This window comes from Mustela nigripes, chromosome 3 (assembly GCF_022355385.1).
Source record: "Mustela nigripes isolate SB6536 chromosome 3, MUSNIG.SB6536, whole genome shotgun sequence".
In the NCBI taxonomy this organism is placed as follows: Eukaryota; Metazoa; Chordata; class Mammalia; order Carnivora; family Mustelidae; genus Mustela; species Mustela nigripes.
In genome coordinates, this window is record NC_081559.1 from 60,674,171 (window position 1) to 60,698,748 (window position 24,578).

The 24,578-nt window shown below is 38.1% G+C and overlaps 1 protein-coding gene across 7 annotated transcripts in view; it reads right to left on the reverse strand.

Moving 5' to 3' along the window:
• COBLL1 (cordon-bleu WH2 repeat protein like 1) overlaps positions 1-24,578 on the reverse strand; it is a 169,806-nt gene that overhangs the window by 17,403 nt on the left and 127,825 nt on the right. For 6 of the 7 annotated variants that reach the window (XM_059394087.1, XM_059394085.1, XM_059394089.1 and 3 more), the window contains 5 exons: positions 21,979-22,076; positions 21,631-21,867; positions 5,101-5,254; positions 4,567-4,641; positions 2,831-2,968 (listed from right to left, as the gene is read on the reverse strand). In XM_059394087.1, coding sequence (XP_059250070.1) covers positions 2,831-2,968; positions 4,567-4,641; positions 5,101-5,254; positions 21,631-21,867; positions 21,979-22,076 — 702 coding nt within the window. The remainder of the gene's footprint in view (positions 1-2,830; positions 2,969-4,566; positions 4,642-5,100; positions 5,255-21,630; positions 21,868-21,978; positions 22,077-24,578) is intronic. The other variant, XM_059394086.1, reaches the window with a different exon arrangement.

A 24,578-nucleotide genomic window follows, 5' to 3' on the forward strand; every position in this document is an offset into this window, starting at 1 on the left:
TCCACAAAATTTAATAAAAACTTCAATGTACTTAAGTATTTAAAGTAATGTATGTCTTTAATTTTATCTCTAGGCAGAAAAGTATGCTATTTATGCTATTTAACAAACAAATATGGAGACTTTTATTGACAGTTTCATTGTGAGTAAAAAAAGGAGATTACTCAACAGGAAAAATATTAAAGAATTTGAATTTAAATGAATTTTTAAAAAATATATTTTGGCAAGTCTTATTTTATTATGACATGTGAAAGCATCATTATGATACCAATGTATAATATTATGTGCCTACAATAGTATATCATGTTTGTGCAGTAAGAGTACATTTATATAATTTGAAAACTGTTTGAGAAAATTAACGTCTGTTCCAGTTTAGATGCAAATGTGTTTTATAAATGGCCCCTTAGCATATCTTAAGCTCCTTACAAATTAGTTTAACTGAGGAAACGCTTAGCCAGTTATTGTTATCCCTATTTCTCTCTTGCCCATCAAAGCTATTTCATATAGGCGTCCTGGGTGGCTCAGTTTAGCATCTGACTCTTGATTTCAGCTCAGGTCACATATTTCTGGGTCCTGGGATGAGCCCTGCCTTGGGATTCACAATCAGCAGGGAGTCTGCTTGAGAGTCTCTCCTTCACCCTCTGCCCCTCCCCCACCATTCCTCACTGGTGGGCACAGGCATGCACATGTTCTCTCACTCTAATAAATCCTAAAAAAAAAAAAGAAAAGAAAAGTACTTCAACTTGAGTATAGGACTCCTCACTGAGAAACCAGTCTCAGTTAAAGAATGAGTTATGTATTTCAAAAATCTTTTCAAATTATTTTTCTGAAATTTTATAACTTGGTAGTTATAAGCATCATATAGGCTTGCTTAAAATATATATATATATATATATATATATATATACACACACACATATTACATATGTGTATATACATATTTTATTAGCTTGAAGAGTATTCCTATTCTTAAAAGTCTTAGGAAAGATTGTGATTATTTTTAAAAATTCTAATATTCCGGGGCACCTAGGTGGCTCAGTGGGTTAAGCCTCTGCCTCCAGCTCAGGTCATGATCTCAGGGTCCTGGGATAGAGCCCCACATTGGGCTCTCTGCTCAGCAGGGAGCCTGCTTCCCCCTCTCTGTCTGTCTACTTGTGATCTCTCTCTGTCAAATAAATAAAATATTTAAAAAAATAAAATAAAATAAAAAATTAAAATTCTAACAATCAAAAAAAAACTTTCAGAGTTGGTTAGTTGACTAGCATAAATTGCCCCAAGCTTTGAAAAATAAAAAATCAACTTTGTTTTGTATATGTTATATGATGGCCACATTTTAGGACAATAAAAAAGACTCGGTGAGGGTTGTAAACAACAAATTCCACAAATAAGGCAGCACAATGATCATAGTCCAGCTTCATAAGTTTTAAGGGAAGAACAGTCGCTTTCAAAGAACACAGTGTTCAAAATCTTTGTAAAGTTTTAAGATTTAACAACTTTGAAAGTATAAATGTTTAAAAAATCACAGAAGTCATCTTTTGAAAGTTTAATTATTACAATCAAAATCAAGATATAGAACAAGTCCATCGATCTCCAAAAACCCCAGGTCCTCTGGTGATCCTCCCTTCCCCCTAAGTCTAGACCCTGCTTACTCTTTTCTCTATAGTTTCACCCTTGCAAGAATGTCATATGAATGAAATCATTCAACATCTAGCCATTTACAACTGGCTTCCCCATTTAACTCAAGGCTTCGGAGATTCAGCCATGTCACCGCATGTAGTATTCATTCCTTTGGATGGGTAGGTGGTAGCATTCCAATGTACAGACTGACCATAGTTCATCCGTTCCTCAGTTTAGGGACATTGGGTTGTTTCCTACTTGGGGCAATTATGAATAAAAATCCTAAAATAATTTACATGTTAAGTTTTTGTGTGCACAGAGGTTTTCATTTTTTCTTGGAAAATCCCTAGGAGTGGGACTGCTGGGCTATATAGAAAAATGAATGCTTAAATTTTATTTTTAAAAATTTGTCGTGGTGCCTGGGTGGCTCAGTTGTTAAACATCTGCCTTTGGCTCAAGTGATGATCCCAGGGTCCTGGGATCGAACCCCACAGTGGGCTCCCTTTTCCACAGGGCGCCTACTTCTCCCTCCCTGATTCCCCCTGCTTGTGTTCCCTCTCTCATTGTTCATCTCTGTCAAATAAATAAAATCTTTAAAAAAAAAAATTATCAAACTATTTTCCAAACTGGCTGCACAATTTTGCATTACTATAAACAGTATGTGACATTAATTTTAAATAATTTTAAATAAGGACTCATTTTGAGTTAATAAAAAATTGAATAAAATTATTTATAATGAAATGCAAGTATTACCTAACTATAAAATTTTGCCATCTGGTAACAAAATAATTCCAATAATTTAATAGAAAAATCCCAATCAAAAGCAATACTTCAGAAAGTAAGCCAGGACTAGATAACAAAAGAAAGAAAAAAATTATATATATATAATATATATATTCTTTAATATTCATAAAATTGAACACTGAAAATACAGAGTTCAGAGTTTTGCCAAAAAAAGCAGAAAGCCTAATAGAAGAAAAGCTGAAGTCCTCCAGAACCACTTGTTTTATTCATCTTAGGCCTTGTCATATTCATCTGGTTAGGGAAAACATCATAACCTCCAAACCCATAAGAGAATTTTTGAGTGAAAGGAGGAAACTAGTATTTCTTTGAGACCTTTTTACACAAAGGGTAGCCAAGTAATGAAATGCTGACCTGGTGATAATCTTAATCTGCATTAAACCAAGCACCAGGCAGGAAAGGCCCAGCCACCTACATGTCAGAGATGTTACGGCCGCCTCAGGCGTTCCAGGGCATTCAGAGAGAGAGGGTTCATCCAGCAGTCTGGGCACAGTGCAGTGTTCGTGACTGGGGAGCCCGGGGCCAAGGGAGGAGTCTGCCAAAGAAGTAAAATCTGTGGAAATGGCACTTAGTCAACAGAGTTAAGGCAAGCAGAGAACAAGAAGCATTTCGAATAAATCAGATCTATTAGCTCACAATTATCCATGTGTTAAACGAGAAGAGCTAACGGGGGCGGGGGGGGGGGAATAGATACCAAGCAAAGTCTGAATAGCATTCACACCTCCTTTCTAATACTTCTGAATCTTCTCATTTCACATATATGGTTTGATATTATATAAATAAAATTCCTTTGTGAAAAAAAAGGAATTTTTTTTTTTTTTACTGTGAAGTTTTATTTGAGAACAACTTCAACATTTGAACATAAATACAAATATTACTTTAGGTTTTTTAATGAGGTTGGCAAATATATATAGATGGTTGGGATCTTTTAAGATTTTGAACATGAAAAATATACCAGGATTATGGTTAACTGACATGATGTATTATGCTAACATGTACATTTCAAAGTTGAAAGATCTTATAGTACTTGGTTTAACATTAATTCAGTTGACAAAGGATTTCTAAACAGCAAATTTAAACATGTTTTGAGCTTTTCCAGAAAGTCAAGGCATGCAAAATGCATTACAAAAGGCAGACAGACAAAATATTAAAGACCATTATCTTTCACAAATAAATTCTGCAAATACAGCAAATGAAGAGACTATAGCATGAAATAGTATTTTCAAAGGTGCTGGAGGTCCAGAAACCTGAGGTATCATTGATATTATTCTGGGTAAGACTTAAGAAATAAGAAAAGTCATGACTAGTTATATAAGAATAATGTTCTTAATCACAGAGGACAGGAGAATTCTTATATAATATGGGTCAAAATCTCAAATTCCTAAAAATCACCTAAGTATTAAAAGATTTAGGAGCATTTGGGTGCTCCTGAGTTTCTCCTGTGCTTATGAACATTAATTATAAAAACTAGATAGGGTTCTATTGAGCAATTTTCATACCTATAAAATTATACCCATGCTAAAGTGCTGACAGAGTAATATTCTATTTTTGGTTAGACATTAGTCTTTCATATTCATTTATAGCTAACATTAAGTCTAAGAATTAAGAAATTTTACCATATTTATTCTTATAATAGCTACTATTAAAACATAGGGAAACAGTATTAAGTTAATTTTTACTGGCATTTCATTTATTTAAAGAATCCAAAATGACACCATATAATAGGAAATACTTCAAGATAACAAATTTTTACCGCTTAACTAGGACACTATGTACATCAGATTCATACCTACGACAGTTGTGTAAACAATGGTACCTTACACACTGGTGTAAGTTTCTTCTGAACACACTAAGGTACATTCCTAACTAACGTGTGTCATTCCTCTTGGAGGAATGACACATGTTAGTAACTGGACTTGGCATAAGGAAAGTTCTTTCGGTACTATCACAAAACTAAAATTTTGAGTCCTGTCAGTTTCATACTCAACCCAGGGTGGAAATTTTTTCGTTTCAGAATGTAAAATTTGCGAAAGAAGAGTCAAAGCATCTGTGTCTCTTTCACAGACAGAGAATTATAACTAGATTCATTCCTCAACGACCTTGAAATGTCTTTTTCCAGGAACTAAGTGATGTGGAGTAAAGGTGTCCTACCTGGGCTGGGCAGCCCATCAGGAGAGTATGCTTCCAAAACACCGTCCGAAGGAACTGTGCATCCTGCCTGCAAGACTGGGAGACAGAAGCAGTACACCTTACAAACAAGTCACAGATATAGTAATCCCTTAGTAGCTTAATTCATGTGTATGTAATTTGGGAAGAGATAGCCCTAACTTTGTTAGAAGCCATTTCACCATCCAGCTTTGAAGCAACTAAAATTGACTTAGCTCCCCCTTCCTACAGGGAGTCAATCCTGGAACGAGAGTGTCCTGAAGAGATTCACAGATGACCACACACTCAATCTGAGGGTCAGGGAGCCAGGCAATTTTTTTTTTTTTTAATGTTGCGGATTTTTAAAAGGTAGTTAAGTGAGAATAATCAGGGGCTATCTAAATATTATTAAAATTAATTAAAAAGCCTTAGTGTAAGTATCATCTTTTAGTAAGAAGACCTGATTTATAACCTCTATCACTTGACTGTCTGAAATAAGACCTAATGCACACGTAATGTTAATGGGAAAAGACACGTTACCAGTGCTGGGACTGTTGTCATCACTTTGATGCAGGGGTACTTTGGAGGGTGGGGAAGGTGCTTTTCGCTTTGTCCTCTTCAAAGATGAACTGCCGGCAGATGTGCTGCTGAGCTGCAGAGAGCCGGTCCTCACAATGCCTGTTCCACACGGGCTCTGGGAAACAAAATGACCAGACACGATCTCTGTTTAGAAATGAATAGCGAACTCCGGGAAGATCCTGACCTTTACATCGACTACTTCATATGCCGAGATGCAACATAAGAGTCATTCCTTCAAAACACATTTAGGGAGCATCTGCCGTGTGCCAGGAGCTGAGCTAGGAGATGGAAACACAGCAAAATAAAATAGGGTCCTTCTCAAAAATCTTAGGCCAGGATGGAAGAATGGCATACGAATAACCAATTATCATGTGGAGGACCCATAAGCATAAGAGTGAAAAACTAGCTTTCAGAGAAAAATAGGGAGAAAATATGGATGTAGAGCAAGAGGCGGAAAGGGAAGAATGTCTGTACGTTAAAACAGCTGGCTCGATTAATCTTTCCTTTTTAGTACTAATGTATTAATGACAAACATCTCAAAAATTTATGTCTACCCACGGCAAGGTCACTTGAGGTCACCGGCTCTCTCCAGAGCCAGCGCTCACACGCCTGGCATGTGACTGTCCATGGACCTGAAGACAGGCCTGCCTCAGCGCCACCTGCCGCCCCCTGGCGCACTGCCACGTCGTCTCACTCTTTCTTTATGACTGACCTGCTTCCAAGAGTTGTTCATAGTTTTGTTTTGTTTTTTTTTTTGTCTCCAACTTCTCATCCCCCACATGAACACTTCCAGATATTTCCCAACTTTTGATCCAGTAAAATTATTCCTATCAAAGTCATCAATGATCACCACCACCACGAAACTAGTGGTTAATTTTTAGAACTCATTTATTTGATCTGTCTGTAGCACTCGACAGAATAGGCCACACTCTCACAATTCTCTTTTTCTTACTTCCAGGTTACCACATCCCTACTCTGCACAGATCTCAATGCTCCATTTTCTCTTAGGGTTCCTTCTCATCTCCGTCCTTGGGAACACGCTCTTCAGTGTCTATGCTCACTCGGTTGGTAATCTCCTTTATTCCCTTGGATTTATGTATTATTCATACGCCAATTAATTCCAAACTTGTGCCTCCATCCTGGACCCTTATCTGATCTCCACTTAATATACCCAGACCTAATCCAGCAAGGAAAGACTTAAAACCTGCCACCCAAACCCAGATTGATTCAGTCCCTACAGCCAATTCTGATTAAACCTAAGGGCCCTCCCTCTACCCCTGTCCCCCTCCAGAGTGGATGTGGACACAGATCCTTAATTGCCATTTGGACTTTTGAAACAATCAGAAGAAGGACTCTTGGCAATAAAGGGCTGAGAAGAAATGCACTATAACATACAGCTGGATGAGTAGTATTTAAATATCCTTTTGAGTAGAATATAAAGTTTTCTTCTTATTGATTAATGATATATCCCTGTGCTTGGAAACTTTCATTTGCTATCTTATAAAATTAACAAGTTGAGAAGTCATTAGGAAAAAGGTGAAAAATTCTTCTTAAATAATGCAACACTTCACTTTTCAAAATGATGATGTAACTATCAAAAGCTGTAGAATATGTCATTTTATTTCTCAGGTGAATTTACTCTATAAAGCCCTATCAAGGCACAACTCCTTTCTCTCACAGACCTACTTTACTGGTAAGAACATAGTTAGTGATCAATAAGTAACTGCTGAATGCACAAATTTGGGGCAGCATTTGATTTTCCTCCTATGTCCACGCTGAAAACTTGTTTCCCGTGCTTAGACTGATTGCTTTCATGAGGTTTAGGATGCAAACCTGTGTTCCTCTTTGAGCCAGATTCCCAATCACCGTCATTTATTGGCCTTTTCTATTACCTGATAAAAGCAGTCATGACTTGAATTAGTCATGAATTTTTCAAATGACAGAATCTTTCTACGAGTTAGAGCTCTTAAATTTTGGTCATAATAAAACATACTGTATAGAAACTAAAGGGTAGAATTTATATGGCAGACTCCAAAGTTTATATGAACCTATCCATAACTCAAAGGCAAAATAAAAATAGACTCACATATTTCACTTATGTCCCCAGAGGTCTTAAAATAAGCAAACTTTTATTTTTGTACAGGATATTTATATTTCTATGGATAAGGAATTTAAAATTTGTCAAAATATACAGACTTTAGTTTTACTAAAACATTTTCAATAGCATTTATGAAGGCAGCTGAGGGAAAAGCAGAGCAAAGACATGAACTTTTTGAAGGAGGACATCTTTTATAACTTTATCCTACAGAATTTAATTCCCTTGACCCTGTTGTGCAGGTATAACATGAAAACAAATGGACATACACTATAGAGCTGCAATGGAACCACAGAGACCAGGAAGGAAAATGTTAAGACAGCATGACTGTCACTGAGTGGTACCAGAAAGATGCAAGTGACCTGTCATAACTAGACTCCATGCTATAATTAATGGTTAAGACTTACTACGTTTATGACAAAAATGTAAATTTAACAACTTATGTAGGATAGGCAAAGGGCAGAAGTTTTCAGGGAATACGAATGATCAGTTTAGATAATCAGTTAAGAAGGAAAGGTAAGGTAAATATAAATCAGACTTGGGAGTTATTTTGTATTAAAATAAAACATCACTATTAAGACCAAAGTAGAGGAGACCCTGGACCATGAGAAAGGGATGTCCTAGGGCGCCTGGGTGGCTCAAACCCCTCATCGGGCTCCCTGCTCAGTAAGGAGCCTGCTTCTCCCCCTCCCTTTGCTTCTCCCTCTACTTTTTGTGCTCCCTCTCCTTTCTCTCTCCTCCTCTGTGTCCAATAAATAAGATATTTTAAAAAAAAAAAAAAAAAAAGGAGGGAGAGAGAAAGGGATGTTCTATATCTACTGCAAACAGTCTTTTCTTGAGTAAAAGCCAAGAGGAAAAGAAGCATTCGAGTTAGAAGTTCTAGGTGTTCCTAAATAGACTGTAACCAAGAAAAGTGGTGTATACTGAGGAATGTGGGTGCAGTATATGCAGCCAGCATACAAGAATAGAGCACTTCTAACCCAAGAAGGACAACTTCTAGAAAGCAGATTCACTAAACCACCACAGCTGCTTAAGTAAACACATCATGAGTTCCCATACAAAATGCTATGGAAAGAAAAGCAAAAATGAACTATATGGACTTCATCAAGATAAAAGCCTTCTGCACAGCAAAGGAAACAAACAACAAAACCAAAAGGTAACCTACAGAATGGGAGAAGATATTTACAAATGACATATCTGATAAAGGGTTAGTATCCAAAATCTATGTAGAACTTATCAAGCTCAACACCCAAAAAAACAAATAATGCAGTTAAGAAATGGGCAAAGGAACGCCTGGGTGGATCAGTTAAGTGTCTGCCTTTGGTTCGGGTCATGAATCCAGGGTTCTGGGATTGAGCCCTGCAACAGTCTCCATGTTCAGTGGGGAGCCTGCTTCTCCCTCTGCCCCTCTCCCTGCTCATGCTTTCTCTCTCTCTCTCTATATATATATCTATATATCTCTGACAAATAATTAAACAAAATCTTTGAAAAAAGAAATGGGAAGAAGATATGAATAGACATTTTTCCAAAGAAGGCATACAGATGGCCAACAGACACATGAAAAGATGCTCAGCATCACTCATCATCAAGGAAATGCAAACGAAAACTACAATGAGATGGGTCAGAATGGCTAAAGTCAACAACACGGGAAACTGACGTTGGCAAGGATGCAGAGGAAGGGGAATGTTCTTACGCTGTTGGTGGGAATGCAAGCTGGTGCAGCCACTCTGGGAAACAGTATGGATGGTCCTCAAAAAGTTACAAACAGAGCTACCCTACGACCCAGGAATTGCACTACTAGATATATACCCAAAGGATACAAAAATACCAACTCAAAGGGGCACATGCACCCTGATGTCAATAGCATTGTAAACAAAGCCAAATCATGTTAAAAGCCCAAGTGTCCATCAACTGAGAGATGGATAAAGAAAATGTGGTGTGTGTCCGTGTGTGTGTGTGTGCGCATAAGTATGTGTGTGTGTGTATATATACACACATACATATGTATATATATACACACACACACGTGTGTGTGTATATGTGTGTGTGTGTGTGTATAATGGAATTAAATTACTCAGCCATAAAAAAGAATGGAATTTTGCCATTTGCAATGATGTGGATGTGGATGGAGCTAGAGGGTATTCAGCTAAGCAAAATAAGTCAGTCAGAGAAAGACAAATACCATATGATCTCACTCATATGTAGAAGTGAAGAAAAAGAATAGATGAACACAGGGGAAAGAAAAAAGAGAGGGAGGCAAAAAAGACTTTTTAAAAAAAAGATGTTATTTATTTGATAGAGCACAAGCAGGGAGTGGGGTAGGTAGGGGCAGAGGGAGAGGGAGAAACAGAGAGCCTGACACAGTGCTTGATCCCAAGACCCCGAGATCATGCCTGAGCCAATCCTGGGATCATGACCTGAGCCAAAGGCAGACACTTAAGCGACTGAGCCAGCCAGGCTCCCTGAGAGACTACAGAGAACAAACTGAGGGTTGCTGGAGGGAGGTGGGTGGGGGATGGGCTAAATGGGGGATAGGGATTAAGGAAGGCATTTGCTGTGTTGAGCACTGGGTGTTATATGTAGGTGGTGAATCACTAAATTCTGCTCCTGAAACTAATACTACATTATATGTGAATTAGAATTTAAATAAAAACTTGAAACATTAAAAACAAATGAAAGGCTAAAAAAAATTTTTAATAAAAGAAAGAAAATAGGCGAGCAAGGCCATCAGTGTCTAACCAAGCTGCATGCTTAAGTCCTAGTTTTCCTGTGCCCTTCAGGAGTGTGCGCCTAATAGTCTCCTAACCGCCCTACCCCTGCATTAGTCAGGCTTGAGCTACTGGGTAGTTTTGAAGGTGAGTTTGTGTCTAACTGGAGAGAGGCTTCTAGAGGGTTTGCAAGTTGGAAGGCGGCCTAGTGTAATGCTTACCAAACAAATGAGCTTTGTTTGGGCTTTGCCAGGGCTTGAACTTGGAAGCATGGCCATCTAGTGTCTCTGTAGCGTTCAGCTCCTCATCTATAAGGTGAGGAAAGTAAGAGCACCTACACCTCAGAAGGGTCCGGATGCTTATGGGAAATGGCATGTGTGAAAACTCAGCACAGTGCTTAGTATACAGAACCTGCTTCGTAAACATTAGCTGATGTTACATGCAGCTCATCTACTTTTAAGTACGTGAACATGATCTGTAAATAAAATAAGCAAATGATAGTTCCTACATAGATTGAAAAGTATGGATAAAAGGAGGTACTTATTCGAAGACTATACTTTGTCCTCAATGATGGTGGTTAAGAGTCCTGTTAGAGTCCATCTCCATAATAATCAACCTTAAGACCCCAACACAGCGCCCAGTGTTCAGGAACTGGTGTTTAGTCCACTGCGGAAGCCAGATTCATTGTGTGTAATTCACTGTGTGTAAAAACTCCTCCTTGGTTACCTCAGGCAGCTCTATCCTCCCCAAGGGAATTTAATAAAAGCACAATACTTCACACTAATTTGCTAAATCTTGGGGATGGGTATATGAATTTTTGTATAATATGTAAATTTGAATATTTCATAAATTTAATGTAAAGAATTAAAGTTGAAAAACTATTTAGAGTGGTTTTTAGCTTCCAGCACCAAAATAAATTTTTAAAAAGAAGTTGAGATTAAACTATATTTAAGTCCAAAGCGTTTACAAAATAAGAACACAGGGAAGTTTCTACTTACTAGGGTAAAACATTTTGGTTAATGATTAGAGATGTTCAATTATTTACTTTAGTTAGAGTCACTAAGTCTGCCTGCCATTAGCAAAAACTGCACCCTGAACAGAAATGCACATCACTGAGCTTTACAGTCTGTGAAAAGGAAAATACTGCACAGAGAAGAGAACACTAGCGAAAGTGGCAAGGTCAAGTTGAAAACCATGCCAGATACTTAATCCCTCAGAATTCACACCCAGATCAGGATTTACTGGTTCAAAATGGAACTAAATTTAGCTGAAGAAAATGGAATTGAATGGCATTCAGTAGATTTACTGAGTCCTAGCTCTGTACAAGTTATTAGATCACTTATTAATCACTGTTGAAGTATACGAAGTGGGTCACTGAAATCAATAGATTCTATAGAAAAGAGTAAAGGAAAAACTACAAATAGAAAAATAAGAAAAAAATTTGAATCAAAGGACAGAAATACGGTAGCCCAGCTTCAAGGACATTGTTAAATGTTTCTGTTAGAAGCTTTGGGGTTTTATTTCCATTTATGATTTCTACACGTGGAGAGGAATGGGTTAGAGGAGAAAACCTAGGCCACCCCTTGAAACTCTTAAAACTCACCTTTTTTCCTTAAATGCCAGAATCACATTATCCTTCTCCAACCTGAATATTCTCTATAAATATTACAACATACTATTTAATTTACTATGAATCATATCCTTATGCATGACCTGTTACCTAACTAACTAAAGGTCAAGTCTGAACTCTTAACTCTCTCTCTTTTTTTTTTTTTTAAGATTTTATTTATTTGAGAGAGAGAGAGCACAAGAGAACACAAGCACAGGGGGCACCAGAGGGGGAGAGAGAGAAGCAGGGAACCGGAAGCAGGGCTTGACCCCGGGACCATGACTTGTGCCAATGGCAGACACTTAACCAACTAAGCCACCCAGACACCCCAAGTCTGAATTCTTAATTCCTGATGGAAGAATTCTTTCTAAAATAAGTTTACAAGTTGAACAACAGGTCAGTTTTCTTAAACTTCAAAACATATAATAAAGTAAATGTAATATAGAAGTATGAAGTATTATAATGAATTTGCAAAATAAGCAAAGTTGTACCGGCAAGTTTTTTTTAATCACAATGAATTCATTTTTACTATTGATTTGATCATAAAATTGGCAAAAATCTCCTATAAGATACAAACAATACATACAATGATGAGGGGAAAAAAGAAAAAAATCCTTGTAAACTCCAACCAGTACAGGTTACCTCACAGAAGTTTTGGTGTCCAGCCTTTTATACATATCCACTATACTTGGTTATACACACACATGCATTTTTTTACTTGAATGAAGGCATATATGCCAGTTTCTCTCTTCATGAAGCCTTTAAAATAAAATGCTATTTTGGTGAGGCTAGGGATCTTTGTATTGCTGCCCTGAATCTCCTTCCACACCCATCCCCTCCCTTAAATGGCACGTGCTCCTAAAATCTAGAACTTCTATATCCTACTTTCATGTTCTTTCAATAAACCTGTTTAAAGATCCTTCATTGACAGAACTGAAAGTCTTCGCCTGTCTAGGTCAACGTAGATGAAGAAAACCCCTATCAGGAACTAGAGGTGATGTGTCCCGTTCCAGACTACTGTATATAGGGGAAAGAGAAACAGGGTAGTAATATCAGGGCCTGGAGCTCTTAAAGCCACACTATGGAAGCAGTCATCTATTATGCCAGTTTTAAGGGTGTTCCCTATCAACTTGCTGAAATAAATTCTATGACAGCAAGCAATGAGATTAGAGCTGGGTTCACTTAGAGGTTACTAAAATTATAATCCCTTCAGAGGATTCTTGGTGGCCAAGCTTGTTACTAGATTTCTCTCAAAATGGTCTAGATTCAAATTCCTTATTAGTCAATGATATCACCTGCATCCTCCAATTAACAAATTCATTAACTTGAGCATATCTTCCTCAAACTCTGTATCCTCTACCTCATTTTATTGATGTCCAAAGCACCAGGGTTCACTTTTGTGTTACAGTCAGAGGTTCAGGGAGAAAGATGTCAGTTAATCCATGTTGTTGTTGTTTTTTAAAGATTTTATTTATTTATTTGACAGACAGAGATAGCAAGTAGGCAGAGAGGCAGGCAGAGAAAGAAAGGAGGCAGCAGGCTCCCTGCTGAGAAGAGAGCCTAATGAGGGGCTTGATCCCAGGACCCTGAGATCATGTCCTGAGCCAAATGCAGAGGCTTAACCCACTGAGCCACCCAGGCGCCCCAGTTAATCCATGTTTTACTTCATTATTGTACTTTAGAGTTTCAAAAATCCTCAGAGAAGTAATACTAGGACTAGGCATCAATATCTGATTAATACTGATCAAACCAAAGATCCACGTAACAAAGCACTTTTATCTGTTAAAGGCCAATTCTAAAAGATAACGAAAGATAAAATAATTTGGCCACACTAGAGTTGGAAGAGACCTTTGGAAATTTAGTTACAAAATCTTATTGTACAGAGGGAAACCTAAGCCACAAAGAAGTTCAATGGCTTGTTCTTCAAGGTAGAAGACAAAGAAGGCAATGAGAAGAATTATGATAAGAGACCTATTGGTAGACTCAAGACTCTCTCTCAAGCCAGAGTAGGGTTGCTTCTACCATAGTATACTTCCTTTCCAGCCCTTCTCCATGTAGGTCAGAGACAGGCAAACAAACAAAAAACCCACATATTGTTCAACCTGGGTTATATACTCTTGCAAGGTTTTAAAATTTCTCTCCCTAAGGCAACCTGTGCTTTCATTTCATCAACACTATAATACTTTGAGATATCATAAAACCAAGTCTTATTAGTGATAATCCCTTACTAATGACATTTTTTAAATGTCCAAAGATAAGGGCCTAACTCAGTAATACATCTCAGATGAAAAAAGAGAAGATAAATCAGGAGAAATCAGAGGTCAGGATCAAGTTAAAAAGACAGACTACGGTGGTAATTAAGGTTCTCCATGGTCAGTGATCAGAACAAAAAAATGTCCAGGGGTAGGGTAGGAGAGTAGGGAACATCTATATATTAACTGACTTATGGCCCCCACCAGAGTAAAGCAGCAACCAAGGGAACAAACAGTGATCAACTCAGTTAATCTTGGAAAGGGGGCCAAGGCTGTATGGCAGGTGTTACCCCAGTGACCCCATAGTTTTACCCCCATGGCTCCAGGAAAGAGGCCTGCTTTTCTCTGCCCTGGTCTCTGGTATATGCTGGTTACCAAAGAAAGGCATGTTCTCACCCATGAGGTCCTAAATGTCATAGCGGTAGAAAGCCTAAGTAAGCTTCATTCTATAGGAACTTGTAGAGGAAGATTCCTAAAACTGATTATCTTAAATATTTTATTAATTCAGTATGTACTTCAGAATGACACAACTTTTGTGTACTGGTAGATAAGGGAGAAAAATCCACACTAACTCCATTAATGACCTGTTATTCTTTGAAGTGTATTATTCTTTAAAGTCTAACAGCTTTATAATGAGCATAGTTCCTTACGTTTGGTCGGAGGTAAAGCTGGCAGAAACCTAAAAAGTAATGGCTCAGAGGAATTTTCAAGAGCACTAAATGAGTAATGTGCTTAGTACCCTGGTCTCAAAATATTAGTAAGTGCTCTGTAAACATTGGTCATTAATTTTGCTCTTGTGATTAAGACTCTTTGAAAATGTGATTAAAACTACCAACACTAAATATATTTATATATATATGGGAAAGCCTTAAAAGGGGAAAGCAGATAATATTCTGTTATGCTGCACTGGTGCATTTCCCTACTGAATGAAACAAGTCATATTTTTGGAAATACAGACAGCTGTATCCCGTATATCAAACAAAAAATGCCATGGCAACTACTGTTCCTAGGCAATTGTAGAATTATGTGTGTGGTTTTCTTTCTATATGATAAATGTAAGTGGCGGGGAAAATCAAATGTTGTGTGATAACCTGGAGGAAAAAACCAAAAAGAGAGATTTCTTAAAGATTACAAATACATGCTCTTTTTACAACCACCTTAATGACTCTGCATAAAACATCTAGGATTAAAACTCATTAAGTGAAACAAAGACCAAATAGATTCTTGCACATTTTATAAACATATGACAATCATCTTACCTGCTTATAAACCATGATAAATATTAAAAGGTAACACTGAGTAAAAAATGAATAATGTCAAATATTTCTTAAAAACAATTAAATCAGTTGTTAAAAAATGAACACACTCTAAGTATTAAATTTCATTTGCAAAATACTGGATGGCAAAGTATTTCCATTTCTCGCCATCTGAGTGTTTGTCTGCACCAGGATGCAAAATGAGACTAAATAAAAAGTTCAAGATATGGCGGGCCTGGGTGGCTCAGTGGGTTAAAGCCTTGGCCTTTGGCTCAGGTCGTGATCCCAGAATCCTAGGATTGAGCCTTGCATCGGGCTCTCTGCTCCACAGGGAGCCTGCTTCCCTTCCTCTCTCTCTGCCTGTCTCTCTGCCTACTTATGATCTCTGTCTGTCAAATAAATAAATAAATAATCTTTAAAAATATATATATATTCAAGATAATTCCTTATTGTGTTTCCAGCCAGAAGCCAATATCCTAAAGAAAATGGGATTCCATTCTAGTAGCCCAGGAAAAGCTGCTTTATTGCTACATACACACATAACTCCAAGAGCCAAACCATACCAAATGTGCAAAAATAAAGAATTCTCCAAAAGCTTCTGTAGATTCTGTGGGTCAAAATTATCCCCAACTTGTGTCCAACTCTTTCTCCTCTTCTTCAAATGTAAAATCAGCCTTCATGAAAGGTTCATTTGTTGGGGCACCTGGGTGGCTCAGTGGGTTAAGCCTCTGCCTTCAGCTCAGGTTATGATCTCAGGGTCCTGGAGATCAAGCCCCGCATCAAGCTCTCTGCTCAGCGGAGAGCCTGCTTCCTCTTCTCTCTCTGCCTGCCTCTCTGCCTACTTGTGATCTCTCTCTGTATCAAATAAATAAAATTAAAAAAAAAAAAAGAAAGGTTCATTTGTCAATAATCCTAGGACATCCTTTGGCCACAAATTTTATTAAATGTGTTCTTCGTGGAAACTTGGTCAGTGAACATGGTACAGATACTGGATTTCTGAACTTAGTGTCAATCTCCGAATGCTAAGTGATTTTTGATGTAAGCCAATGTCATTGTCATTTATATCACACATGACAAAAGTCAGAAATGCAATCTACATAAACAACTATATATACATAATCTTATTGTAAATAACTGTATGCATTTATACAGTAATACAGGGAATATGGTTTAGGTAAACAACAGTAGGAGCCAGCCATTACATATGTTGTTGCATAAATGGCATTTCAAATCTTTAGGCAGAATCATATTGCTCAAAAAGATGGGAGGAAAACTGCCAGAAAATTTCTAACTGGATAGCTGTCTTCTGCAAATAAAGATTTCCATAGAGGACAGCATATTCACCCTTATAAGGAACAGGATACAAGGCTTGAAATGTAAAGGAGTATAAGGAGCACGATACAAGGCTTAACATGTGAAAGAGTAGAAAAATGTAGAAATTTAGAGACATGAAAAAACAATATAGTAACAGTGACAGTAAACTACATGTTCTTCAAAATGTATTCCTTAGGTGGATCAAAAAATTTTGATCCACAGTTGCAAAACTGTACCAAAAAGCAGGTTAGGATAAATCAGTTTACTGACTGGTATCTTTATGGACTCCTCTTTAGAAACTGCACAATCAGTTGCCAGAATTAGCTCAGAAAACCAACAGCCTTTTATGTGAAGAGTTTCAGGCTAAGCTTCAAAATCACTATCCAATACTTTAATTTACCAGAATGGAGAAATGCCTTATGAAATGAGGCAAATCATTAAATACTGACAGCCAAAAAGCATAAAATAGGTGTGGTGAACAAAATTTTTGAAAGCTACCGGTAGACTGACCGTAAGCCTGTGTAAGGCAAACAGACTATCAATGACTATTTAAGAGAATACGAACATGAAGGGACAGTGCAAAATGAAGAAAACCGCATAAGTTAGGTATCACTTTGTCATACATTACTGTTATTTATCTAGCTCTATTTTCTGAAACTTCACACACAAGAGATAAGCATTTGCTATTTCTAATATAATGTAACTATTTCCAGTATTTTCTTTCTGCTTCATTAAAGGATGCTTTGGAGGGGGAAAAAAGTAGAAAATCAGACTGTTGTAGGTCTGTTAAACAGCGCACCCTTGTGGTTTATTCTGACTCCTGAACAATAAAAATCTCCAGGATAAGCTATCCAAAATTCCTCAGGGGTTTGAAAATAATTTTTTTTCCAGATACTTTTTCCCCCAGCCTGCTATTACTTTCGATCATCAGAATCATAGCCTTTTTAAAGCATCAAATTCAAAACTAAGTTGTTTAACATAAAATGTCTATAGTAATAATGACATTTTAAAATTTTAAACATAAAACAAGCAATAAAGGGGCTCTTGGTTGGCTCAGTCAACCAACACTTGACTTCAGCTCAGGTCATGATCTCCAGATCATGAGATCCAGCCTCACATCAGGCTCCAAGGTGGGCGTGGAGCCGGCTTAAGATCTCTCTCTCCTGCTCCCTCTGTCCCCCGGCCCCCTCAGGCTTGCGTGCACACGCTTCGGTGTGCTCTCTTTCTCTCTCCAAAAAAAAAAAAAAAAAAAAAAGATAAATATTTGAGGTGATGGATGTGTTAATTAACCAGATGGCAGAAATTCTTTCACAATATATACGTGTTTCAAATCACCACAATGTACACTTTAAATATTTTACAGTTTTCTCTCAATTATACCATGACAAAGCGGCAAAGAAAGAAACAGAGGTATAACTGCCCCCCCCCCCATTTTGATCGGTTTGTAGAGGGCCTTCAATGCATCAAACATACCTGCCAGTTATCAAAGTTTCTGCATTGGGAAGACAAGTTAAGTACTGGTCTTATCCTTACTCTGCACCCTGGATTTGTCTAAGGCATGACTTCAGTGGAAGGAAAGAAACGGACAAGGAAAGATAAGGGAGACTGAAGGGAGGACCCGCCAACGGGATACAAAAAAAAAAAGAAAGCACAACCAAAGCGATCCCGAGCTTTGAAATCTGGGAGAACAAAACTGAGCCTGATTTTCAGTATGCTAATTTCCAGGTAGTGATGAGGGAATAAGCAACCCCGACTTCAGTCTGCGGCTGGAATAAAACACTGGGATTGGAATTACAAAACTGACATCGGTTTCCCAGGGCTGTCGTAACAACTTAGCATGACTGAGTTGCTCAAAACAACAGAAATTTATTCTTTCACAGTTCTGGAAGCCAGAAATCTGAAATCAAGCTTTTGGCAAGGCCATAGCTCTCTGAAAATACAAGGGGAAAATCCTGCCTTGCCTCTTCCAGCATCTGGTGGCTCCTCGAATCCCTTGGCTATGGAGGCATGACTGCAATCTCTGCCTGTATCATCACATGACCTTCTCCTTTCTGTTGTTGTGCATGTGTCTCCCCACTTACAAGAACACCAGTCTTTGGGTCTGGGCCCAGCCTAAAGTCTGCAGTGATCTTACCTCAAGATCCTTGACTTGGACATATCTTCTGGAGGGACACTATTCAAACCACGACAGTTGAAAACTCAACAAAGAACATGTCTTCTCTGAAAGAGTAGAGTGCTTATAGGCTAGGACCATGGATTCAGTACCTCCAGATTTAGGAGACAAGTAAAGGAAGTGGAGGCAAGGGAAAAAAAGAGAGAGAGAGAGCTGAAATATAAAGAGAATCAGGACCAAGAAAGAGAGAAAAACCAAGAAAAATCAAGACCGAGGGGGTGATTTTGCACATCAAATATGGTGAGGAACTTAAATAAGTGCTGAAGGATGCCTAGGGGGGCATGAGTTCACATGAGCATGCACACACCCCAAACCATGGCTTAATTGTTAAGAATTTTTATAATGAATAAATTAAAAAATGGTTTTTCAGCTTCTCTAGGGAGGAACAAGTTATTCTGGGTCCGACTTAACAATACATCAAAGAACTACCCAGATGTCCAGATCAAAAGAAAAAATAATTAGAAAATTGTATAAAGATGTCCAGTTTGCCAAAGGCAACATATAAAAAAATAATAAGATTACTTAACATGGGAGCATCCACTGGTCATAGAGCACAAAAGAAATGGTTTTTGGTGAGGCCACTGGAAGCACAGGCTAGAGTTTTAAGAAGCAGACTATTTCTCAGACAATGTCGTCCTCTTCAGGTCTAAACACAGAGGAAGTTTACCAAAACTAAATGCATGAGGTCATCTGGAATAAAGATTTGTGACCAGGAGCAAAGATTTATTTCTACATAAAGAAAAGACATGGGGGGCCTGGGGGGCCCAGTGGGTTAAAGCCTCTGTCTTCAGCTCAGGTCATGATCCCAGGGTCCTGGGATCGAGCCCCACATCAGGCTCTCTGCATAGCGGGAAGCCTGCTTCTCCCCTCTCTGCCTGCCTCTCTGCCTAGTGATCTCTGTCAAATAAATAAATAAAAATCTTAAAAAAAAAAAAAAAAGACTTTGGTAATTAAAAAATAAGTTAAGATTTTATTTATTTCTTTAACAGAGAGACAGAGAGAGAGGGAATATAAGCAGGGTGAGAGGGAGAGGGGGAAGCAGGCTCCCTGCTCAGCGCTGAGCAGGGAGCCCAATGCAGGAGACTCGATCCCAGGACCCTGGGATCATGACCTGAGCTGAAGGCAGATGATTAACGACTGAGCCACCCAGGTGCCCCGCTAATTAAAAACTTAAAACAACCCTGAAAGTGCTGCCTTTTAAATGACTTACTATGACGAAATGTAAAGGAGTTACAGCCACAAAATGAAGTCTTTGGGGACCCTGACTTGGCCTCTGCTTATCTCACTCAATTTCAAACTCTCCTTCTCATTCATGCCCAGACATGCCATAGTCTTCACATTCCCACCTCTTTGAACATGCTTCCTGTTGCCTCGGGTACTTCCACATAGATGTTAATACTGAACCCAAGAATCACCTCTTCTGTAACACTTCACCCAACTACCAAGCAGTTACTTTGAAAAACTTTGTAGCAAATGATTCTATCATTTGAAAAAATAACAAATCCTCCTGATTTTTAAGGTGAGATTTTATACCAGGGACATCAGACAAAAAAATCTTAATAGAAATAAGAAGACTGGGCGCCTGGGTGGCTCAGTGGGTTAAGTCTCTGCCTTCGGCTCAGGTCATGATCTCAGGGTCCTGGGATCAAATCCCGCATCGGGCTCTCTGCTCAGCAGGGAGCCTGCTTCCTCCCTCTCTTTCTGCCTGCCTCTCTGCCTACTTGTGATCTCTGACTGTCAAAAAAATAAACACAATCTTAAAAAAAAGAAGAAGACGACAGCTTAGCAGATGATTAGTTATTTTCCAAATAACTACTGAGTTTAAGCTTTTTTGTTGTTGTTGTGTTCATTTCTATCAGGGTTGTGTGTGTGTGTGTTTTGGGTTTCTTTTTAAGATTTTATTTTTTGAGAGTGCGTGTGTGCAAGAGCAAGCAAACGAGAGAAACAGCAATGAGTGCAGGGGATGGGGGTCTGGAGGGGTATGGAGCAGGCAGAGGGAGTGGACTCTGCTGAGCAGGGAGCCTGACACAGGGCTCAATCCTGAGACTCCAGGATCATGACCTGAGCTGAGCCACCCAGCTGCCTTGCTATTTACTTTTAAAAGGCATATATGATAGTTTATAAATTACAACTAAAAACTATATTAAAAACTTTTGAAGTTAAGAAAACACAGAAATGTTTACTGTTGGTTGGGAGGAGTTAGTTTACTTACGCATTTAGTTTACTAAACTTCCAAGGGTGAATAAAACCCTTCAAGTAGATATAAGAAAACTTCTCAGTGTCTCAAATATCTCAAAATAAAATTTGCTTTCAAAGTTACTTGAATCATTTGTCTGCTAATAAGCAACAGAATATAGTGTCTCATGTTTAATACATTTACTTAAAACTTTATTTATAGTCCACATGAATAAAGCAAAGAATGTATACACTATAGGCATAAAAAGTAGTTGGCAAATGAATTTCCATAAAACAGCACACTCCAGGAAAAGGTGGGAGTACAAAGAAGCAATAGTAAGTCCGTATGGAAGAAAGATGTACCCAGAACACTGCTTTGGGCATAAGAGTAGATAAAAGTAACTGCAATATAGTCTACATAAAAAGGCTTTTTTTTTTTTTTTTTTAAACTATGGAGTGTCTATCTACCAACAAGACACACAGATTTCCCTGTGAGCATCTCAGAGTCAGATCAAGAAGATACATCTAGTTAGAAACCCATGAATGCAACATAAAGACTTTGGTGCTATGGAAAAAAAAGTTTAAAATTGAGTATTTGCATTCCCGATAAATGCATTAACCAAGACCTCTGGTTGGGCCTTAATAAGCCAAGACTTTAAGGTTTATGGGTGATTTATTTGCTTGAAGATAAAAGCTACTTAAAATTGACACATTGATTCTTTACTGCATCACAGAACTATGCATATGCAATCTCTTCCCAGTGCCAGTGTTATCAGCCACAAGTCATTCATCTTATCACATATTAGAGTCTGTTACTAATCTTATTAGCAGTCTATGTGGAAAAGGACAAGAGGAAAAATAGAATGGTCTCCTGCCCCATCCTAAAAACACAAAATGCAATACACGTACCTTCTCTGTTTCGTCCATGCTCAAGGACTTCACTACACAAGAAGCTGGCCTCTCCTGGATGTGAGCAAGGTCCTGGGGGGCGCTCTGAGATCCTGGCATTGGAGGCAGCGGAGCCCGCCTCTTCTTGGGGGCATCCGAAGGCAGTGTGCTTGAAGTATATGGCTTGGATATGGTATTGGACCTTGTAAAAGTTGGGCGATGCTTACTTACTAGAGGAGTTGCAGGGGCACTTGCCGTCTAGTAAAGGATGAAAAGGCAAAACCTGTAGGTCATTTCAAGATAAAAAGCACAAGCAATTAAAAAGAGACAAGAAGAATCTTACAAAATACTACATAAGAAAATATTTACCTGTTCCCGCTTTTTCCTACTGCGCTGAAAAAAGCTGAAAAACCTTTTATTTTCTTTCTCCTTCATAATGTCTAGGTTTTGTGATATTTGGCAGGACTCTAAAATAGAAGAAAAGCCTTTTAGTTTTGTACATGGGATTGTAGATTTACCTCCAAGTTTTCCCTCAGTTACTTTCCCTTGAAAAATGTACAATGACGAAAGCTACTAATCATGGTCTACAATGAACCATGCATTCTTCTAGGCATCTTATATCTTATTTAATTCTCAAAGCAACAAAGAAATTTAGTATTATTTTTCCTATTTCACAGCACAGCAATCTGAAGGTTAAAGAAACAAAGATACCTACTTGAGGCCAACCATCAAACAATGACAGAGACAGGACATAAACTCGATTCTTTGTGACTCTTTGTGTTCTATCCATAATTACCAACATTTCAGAAGTAAAATGGGCATTTTGAATTAAATGAGATAATGAAGCTCTCAACAGTTTGTTCCATTATTTTGAATTTTTTTCTCAGATCTAAACAATTATGAAATATCTTATTCTCCAAAACATGATTCACTATAATTACTTAGTACTTATTAAGTGTTTCCAAAACATTATTTCTTTAATATGATGGTTCGCAACTAAGGGGCAATCTTGCCCCATCCCCATCCTGGAGAACTATGAACAATGTCTGGGGACTATGAATAATGTCTGGGGACAATTTTGGTTACCACAACTAAAGGTTGGACAGGAGAATGTGCTACCAGCATCTACTGGGCAGAGACCAGTGATGATACCAAACACAATGCAATGTACGAGACAGCCCCCCCAACAACAAGGGATCATCCAAGTCCAAATGTCAATTGTGTGAAAATTAAGAAACTACATTTTAATCAGAATGGCAAATGTCAAACCTCACAAGTATATATTAACATTCCATTTTTCGAAAAGTATTTCCTAGTGTCCACTGAAAAGGCCTACACAAACAATGACAGATCCAGTAGAACCCTGGCCCAGATGGTCTCTAAATACCTTTGACCACTAAAAAAGGGACCACAATCAGGTAAGAATGGTTGATTCTCTGTCATATCAAGGGCTGTCTTTACAATGAGTCTGGAATATCTAATTAGAGCAGAGAGAAAGAAATCAGAGTTCACTGGATCATTTTAAAAGGGCACAGGAATCAATCTGATACGGTTTTTACTGGCCAAGATCAGGATAGTATGGGTATCATGGAACTACTCAATAAATTGAAGCATTTTGCATATGTTTAATTCCATGATTTGTAGTGATGCTGAAACAATAACTGATCCTTACTGTTTACCTCTACGTACTGCTAAAGAAGAGTCTGTTACTTTTAAGAACTGATAAAAAGGGACGCCTGGGAGGCTCAATCCGTTAAGCATCTGACTCGTGGTTTTGGCTCAGGTCATGATCTCAGGGTCCTGAGATCAAGCCCCAAATCAGGCTTCATACTCAGCAGGGAGTCTGCTTCAGATGATCTCCCTCCCCTGTCTATACCTCCCTCACCCCGTCCATATTCACTCCAAAATACATAAATAAAATCTAAAAAAAAAAAAAAAAAAAAAGATTATCTTTATAAATAAATAAATACTGATGAAGGAAAAGAATCACACCTTTTTCCTGCCTCTTCTGAATGAATTCTACCTAGGTAGACAAGTAGCTGACTGGGGAAATTTGCTGTTTCAGAAATATCTCAATTAAAATTAAAGGAATATTTACAGATTATGATTATTTTCAAACTCCTAATCAAGATTTAAGCAATGACGGGGCACCTGGGTGGCTCAATGGGTTAAGCCTTTGTCTTTGGCTCAGGTCAAGATCTCAGGGTCCTGGGACTGAGCCCCGCAACAGGCTCTTGGCTCAGCAGGGAGCCTACTTCCCCCTCTCTTTCTGCCTGCCTCTCTGCCTACTTTTTTTTTTTCTCTGCCTACTTTTGATCTCTCTGTCAAATAAATAAATAAAATCTTCCAAAAAAAAAAAAAAAAAAAAAGATTTAAGCAATGATTATTGACAGCTAACATGAAAAAAGATAACTTGTGGGGCGCATGGCTGGCTCAGTTGGTAGGGTATGCCCCTCTAGATCCTGTAGTCATAAATCTGAGCCCCACACTGGGTACAGGGATTATGTACATACATACATAAATGTAACTTATCATTACATGACTGCTATACTAGCATATACTATGCTATACATGACTGCTATATTAATACTACCTATGAAGTATTCTTGCTGAAAATATATCACCAAATCTGATCAAGTCTCTAGATTTAACCATCAATTTATAGGAAACAGAGACAATTAAGAAACATGTTAAGTGGCATCACAGGATGCAATCCACACTCTGAATGGGGGAAATTCAGTAAAACAAAGGACCCAGTTTCTTCAACAAATGAATTGCAAAATTTAAGAGACAGAGAAAGAGAGACAAGGAGTGGGGAATATGTCAACTTTGAAGACATTTCTACGAAAGAGCACATATATGTTTTGTGATAACTCACAATATAATTTCAGTGATATTGGAAACAAAGTACAGCACTTAGAGGTAAAGGTATGGCCTTAAATACGTTTCAGGCTTAAGTATATACACCT